This window comes from Papaver somniferum, chromosome 2, assembly GCF_003573695.1.
Source record: "Papaver somniferum cultivar HN1 chromosome 2, ASM357369v1, whole genome shotgun sequence".
Lineage (NCBI taxonomy): Eukaryota > Viridiplantae > Streptophyta > Magnoliopsida > Ranunculales > Papaveraceae > Papaver > Papaver somniferum.
This window is the reverse complement of record NC_039359.1, coordinates 208,448,558-208,455,284: the sequence shown is the minus strand read 5'-3', so window position 1 is coordinate 208,455,284 and position 6,727 is coordinate 208,448,558. Positions and strand designations below refer to the sequence as shown.

General features: G+C 36.4%; 1 protein-coding gene across 1 annotated transcript; it reads left to right on the top strand.

Moving 5' to 3' along the window:
• The first annotated feature begins 3,255 nt into the window (after positions 1–3,255).
• LOC113352684 lies at positions 3,256–3,963 on the top strand. The gene is made up of 2 exons (XM_026596479.1): positions 3,256–3,366; positions 3,505–3,963. The coding sequence occupies exons 1-2, from the start codon at positions 3,256–3,258 to the stop codon at positions 3,961–3,963; spliced, it is 570 nt and encodes a 189-aa protein (XP_026452264.1).
• The last annotated feature ends 2,764 nt before the right edge of the window (positions 3,964–6,727 follow it).

The window sequence follows — 6,727 nt, the reverse complement described above, 5'->3', positions numbered from 1 at the left end:
TTGTTAAAGCAAGTCTTATGATGGAATCCAACCATCTTCCATCTTCCACGCCACCTCAGCACTTGGAACTGTGGATGGAAGTGCAAGTGTAATGGTGGAACACGGAAAACGCTAATAAAAATAGCGTAAAACTCGAATAATAATAGCGTAGGAAAAACGCTATTAAGAATAGCGCTTGATTTTAGTCAATGGTCATAACGCTATTCTTATTAGTGCCAAACGACATTCTTAATAGCGTCCAACGCCATTCTTATTAGCGCCTAACGCTATTCTTATTAGCGCTTTTTGATTCTATATCCAGTAACACCATCGACCCCTTCTTCTTCTTCCTCCTCAGTTCATCTTCTAGTGAAAAAAAAAAGAAAAATCAAACCTAAAATCCCCTTGTTTAATTCTCAGAGCATGGTTCAAATCAATGAATTTGCTTCAAAGGGTTTGTTCTCTTCTTCATAAGGAATCGAAGCATACTTAACTTTCTCAATTTGATTGAGAATCCAAAGAGAGGTTAGTTGAATTATAATTTGAGTTTATATTATGGTTTGATAAAATGTCAGGGTTGTAGATGATATTATTGTTGATTGTATGCATGATACTCGATTGTATGATGAATGATAACAATTTTGATTCTAACAATGACGAATTTGACATGTAATTAGGGGTTTAGATGATGAACATTGTGCAATTTAGGGTTTTAGATGATGAACATTGTGAAATTGTCATGAGATAATGAATTAACATGTTTTAGTTACATTATGTAAACAATTTAAGTGCATTGTGTGACTATATTGTTTTTATTTGATGATTTTGTATAGATTATGGATATGGATGTGTATATGATCTTGAGTTCAAAAGAACCGGATGAGAAACATATTTCTAAAAGTATAACCCACTTGATACACAACATGATATCACATTTAAAAGTAATCTAGAAGACCTTGAGTATTTACATAATCGTGTGGTGGTTCATGAAAGTGCTAGTCAAGTTCTTCGATATTCCCGCCAAGTTGCCTTCGCTTCTTTCTCTGCCCTTGGCGGGCTCTGAGGCTAGATTTTTTGAAATTAGAATTAAGAGAGCTGATCAACAACTAGCTTATGCAATCATAGAGAGATGGTGGTATAGCACCAATTCGTTTCATTTCCCAAACTTTGAAATTGGCTTCACTCCGTAAGATTTTGTTCACTTAACCGGAATTCCTATTGGAAATGGTCGTAGAAGATTGGAACATGCCGCTACAAGTAGATGGAAAAGTAGATAAAATCAACAACTAGAGGATACCTACTTTAAACCTTTGCATGGGTATGCACACTACAACAAGCACTCACCTGATTTTCCTATTAGTTGCCTCGCAAACTATATCAAAGACAATCCAATTAATGATGAAAATTGGGAGATTGTGACTCGATACTTCTTATTATGGGTGATTTCAAAAGTTCTATTGGCACGTACCACTACAAGAGCAAGCAAAGGTTGGATCGCTTCCTTGCGTGATTTGAATGCGATTCGTAATTATGATTGGGGTTCGGCTTGTTTTAGTCACTTGTATAGTAGCATGAGTGCGGTTGCTAGAGGTGGAAAAAACATGTGTGGAATGACGATGGTTTTAGAATATTGGTTTTACATGTATTTTCGTACTTTGACGCCTTTTCTCCAAGAAGGTGTACCGACTGATGTATGGCCTGCAATTATGATATTTAAGAAAGATAGTCTAGTGAAGTTGCAAAGGGGTACTTCCAAACACTCTCTCAATACAGCTCGCCAACAAATTGAGTTGAGGACAATTGTTGGAACGGAATGGCAACCATGGTCTACTAATATGTATAGAGATCATACTGATATAGTGCATGCTCATGAAATCTCCAATCGAAGAGTGACTTTCTATAATCCGTAAAGCGATACTAGTATCATGTATCTTGGTGAACGGTTTTTAAGGAAAACAAGGGGATTTATAACAATTCCAAGAAGTCCACGTGAACGTTTGGAAGACCTTGCTACCCCCCATGATCCTGTTGATGTGGTTGAAGGACGAGACTATAAGCATGTTGATGAGAGCATGTATGCGTGGTGGTGGAAGCGACAATCTATTGGATTTGTGCTCCCAGAAATATATCGTCAAGAAAACAGAGATAAAGTTGGAGCTGCAAGTACTCAAGATCCGACATTTATGGTGAATCAGGTGCGCCAAATACATCCATCACGGTATAAGTATGACAACGTCTCACAAGCTTCACCTGAATTTCCAAGAGTTTCTTTCTGTACCGTACGTTCAGACAGTGAAGGCAACCGTGTTCAAGTGCCTTTGCAAGCACCCGATCCTCCTCCATTTACGTATGATGTTAATCGGGGAACAAGGGTTAGTAATTTTTGGTTTTAACTCCTTCAATTATTTTGTTTGCCATGTTATTATGATTTTCTTTACACATTAGAAGTTCCTTAATATATTTTCTATCTTGATGTTTCTTTTCAGGAAAAATGGAAAGATTTTGCGCATAGGTTGGCTATGTTAAATCCAGCCACAAGTCAATCAGATGATACACATTGTCATTATATTCCACAAAATGTAGTAGTTCCAGAGTCACAATTAACTCAATTGGTGAATAGTGGTGGGATTGGTTTAACTGAAGATGAAATGGCAAGGATGTTAGGATTAAGTTATGAGGGAACATAGATGTGTTTTCTTTAATGAACTTGTCTTTTCTTTCTGTATGAAACTTGGATGTGTTTTCTGTATGAACTTGTCTTTTCTTTTGTATGAAACTTGGATGTGTTTTGCGCATAGGTTAGCTATGTCTTCTCTTTTGTATGGATGTTTTTTCTTTTGTATGGATTCAAAAATATTGGAATGCTTACAATATTTGAGTTTTGTTTGCAGGTGCAATATGGACGATGAAAATCCGCTAAGGACGTATGTACTAATGATGTATGGTATCGATCTTAGCATTGGTGATGACAGCGAGGAGAGAGCAATTGTGGTGTACCAGTATATGACTCAAAGAATGCATATGCTCTTCCAACCGGTGCCTCAAGAAGTATTGACGCGAAAAATGGTGGAAAGACACCGAGAGGATGGAGATGCAAGAATGATGCATGACTACTTTGGACCTAACTGTACTTGGGGCCCTAAGAAGTCCCAGCAACGTTTGGGTATATATCGACCTCTTTTCTTACGTATTCTAAGTGAGATTTTTGTTGCGGATCCTGCTTTTGATTTCTAAGTTTATTGCACCGGAAAACTTGGTCACTCTCCCCACATGAAGATGTATGCCGTACTGAAATGTTTGTGTAAAGGTATAGCTGCTGATAGCACAGATGATTATGTTCGTATGGGAGCGCCAACCGTCTATATGCATGTGAAGAGGTTTACCAGGGTAATTGTTCGCCGCTTTGGTCCAAGGTACATGCGACTTCCTACAAGAGAAGACACAGAAAGATTATTAGCATAAAATGCGGCTAGAGGGTTTCCTGGAATGCTTGGAAGTGTTGATTGTATGCATTTTCGATGGAAGAATTGTCCAACATCATGGGCAGGTACGTTCCGTGGGCATGAGAAAAAACCTACCATGATCTTAGAAGCCGTGGCATCATATGATTGGTGGTTTTGGAATGGTTTCTTTGGAACGCCAGGGTCGAACAACGATTTGAACGTATTGGCTCAATCTCCACTTTTTGATAAGATGGTTAATAGTTTAGCAGCTCCTTTTAATTACCGCATCAATGGCCACAGCTACGACAAGGGTTACTACTTGGCGGATAATATATATCTACGATTTTCTTGTATTGTGCAGTCATTCAAAATTCTTCTTCCAAATCAGCCATCTAATACGTTGTTCAATAGATACCAAAAAGCGAAGAGAAAGGATGTTGAAAGGGCTTTTGGAACTCTCCAAAACAAGTTCCAAATAACAAAAAATCCAACATTTTACTGGGATAGGGAGGATATAAACTTTATTATCAAGGCTTTTTGATTTTGCATAACATGGTCATTGAGAATAAAAGACGTAACTTAGATTGGGGTCAAGTCGTGAACGAACCAATACGACAGGTTACTGAAATACCGAGGTCATACCATGATTTAAGGAATGATGAGTCATATCTCCAACTCCGCAATGATCTTCTTCAACACATTTGGATACGACATGGACTAGGTCCCAGAGACGGTGAAATGCCACCAGAATCTCCCCCTCCGCCACCAGATGATCTTGACGGTTTGGATGGTGAATTCGATCCTACCGATGTTTAAAAAGCTTTAGTCTTTTTTCGTAAGATTTCGAAGAACATCTTTAGTCTTTTTTCGTAAGATTTCGAATGAACTTGGTTGCAATCCCATGATTTCTAGATTTTAAAATTAAGATATAATAAGATTTTCATTGTATTATTTATGATTTTCATTGTTTTCAATTTATGGTTTTCATTGTTTTCAAAAGAGAAAAAAAAAAAACTAAGTATGGATTTTCAAAAGAGAAGAAAAAAAACTAGGTATGGAACTTGAGGAATTGGCTTAGGTTCTGGATGTTTTTCAAGAAAAACGCAAATAAGAATAGCGTTTAGAGCTATTAAGAATAACGCCAAACACTATTAAGAACTGCGTTTCATTCCTAACCATTATATCTGCAACGACTCCTTTTAATCAACGACTCACAAAAAAAAGCCATTAACAATAGCGTTTCAACGACTATTTTTTTGAATTCGAAATTTTCCCTATAAATTGATCACTTCTCAGCTCAGACCAAAACCTTTCAATCTCTAGATTTTTCTCCATCTTATTAAAATTCATTGAAATTCAGACTTTTTTTTAACCGTGGCAAAATATCTTACACCCGAAGATGTTGCAATCACCAAAGCTTGGATAAGCATTACACTTGATGGTGTTGCCGGAGTTGATCAAAAATCAAACCAGTTTTGGGAGTGGGTAATAGATTTGGTACCTTGAAAAAAGATGTCAAAAAATGGGTTGGTATCTTAAGAAATTTGCATAGAAACAATGCAAGCAGATGCATAATTGATGATCTTGTAAGTTTTATTAATATTTCTTAATGTATATCATTTTATTTTATTGAAGGATTTCTAACTTGGATTTTTGTTTGTTTTTTGTAGGAGAGAAAAGTTAGATTGGAATATAGAAGGTTAGCAAGGGAAAGCCTTTTCAAAATGAAGAGGTGTACCGACTTTTCAAAGCCCATGTTTTCGGATTCAATCCCGAAGAAATTGATCCTACTCAAAATGTGGAAGATGAATCGGATGCTCCTAGTGTTAATGCTTCAACAAGTAGTGCTCCCGCAAGAAGCGACCCAAGATGGCATGAAAAATATGGCCCTCGTCGACCAACGGGAAAAAGGGCTCAACAAAGGGAAGCTTCGAAGCTATCTGCCATCAGCGACGGAAGCGAGCGTATTTTGGAACATTTTAGTGAAGAGGATGCAAAGAAGATGACAAGATTGGATGTACAAGAAGAATATTTATTAACTATTGCAGAGACAAAAAAGAAATTCGTGGATTTGGCTTTGGAGAAACATGAACTCGAAGTGTTGGATGTGGTGGTTGAGACCTTACCGGAATGGAAGCAGCAATTTATGTTGGATAAACAAAATAAGATTTTGGAAAAACATGGTTATCCTCCTAGAACACTTGGTTATCCTAGCACTAGCAATGTTCGTCATTTCAATATATGAAACCATGTAGCTTATGGAACTATGTAGCTTCAATTATGTTTTTTTTTCTTCAATTTGATGTAGTGGAATCAATGTAGTTGAAGTATATTTAGTATCAATCAATTTTATCTTCTTTTTGATTTGATTTGATTCAATATATGAAACCAAAAAACTAGTTTGTTCAAGAGGAAAAAATGAGAGACTACAAAAAAAACAACCAAACAACTAGTTTGTTCAGGAGGAAAAAAATGAGAGACTAGAAAAAAAAACTAAGTATAGGATAGGAGGAGTCGAGTGACTCCTGGATGTTTTTTGTGGTTAGCGTAATTAAGATTGGCGTTTGGCGCAATTAAGATTGGCGCTTAACGATATTCTCAATTGCAATTATTCTAAACCGTTGGATTTTCAACGGCTTCTTCTAATCAACGACTCAAAATAAACGCCATTAAGAATGGCGCTTAACGCTATTCTCAATAGCGTTTCAACTGTCAGATTTTCAAAATAAAAATTTATCTATAAATTGGATTCTTCAACACAAATGAAACCATCCCTACATCTCAAGATTTTTTTTGCTTCCTATCTCTCCTGATTTTATATTTTTAATTCCAAACCTTCTTTCAGTCAAGTGCAAGTACGGCATACACTACAAATGAAGATGTTGCAATCACCAAAGCTTGGATGAGAATTAGTCTCCAACCGGTTGTTGGACAAAATGAAGGAGTCAACAACTATTGGGAAAGGATGCTTCAAGCCTTTGTAGAAGAAGCGGGTGGTAATGAAAACGGAAGAACAAGACAAAGTATTCAAAATAGGTGGTCGGTGATAAAAAAGCAAACCAAAATTTACATGGGTATCATACATTCAATTTATGCAAATATGCCCGGAGGAGGACAGACGTTAGAAGAAGTTGTAAGTATTATTCAATGGAACCTTTTATTTTCAATTATCTACATATTTTAAGTCATTAATTTTCTAAATGAGAGATTATGTTTATTTATTTTGTAGGAGGCACATGCTAAAACTCTATATTTTCAACAAAACAACAAAGATTTTGCATATGATCATGTGTACCAAATTCTTA

Coding starts and splice junctions, on each gene's coding strand:
- LOC113352684 (XM_026596479.1), top strand. CDS start 3,256: ATGTATGCCGTACTGAAATGTTTGTGTAAAGGTATAGCTGCTGATAGC. Junction 3,367..3,504: donor ATGTGAAGAGGTTTACCAGG/GTAATTGTTCGC, acceptor TTTCGATGGAAG/AATTGTCCAACATCATGGGC.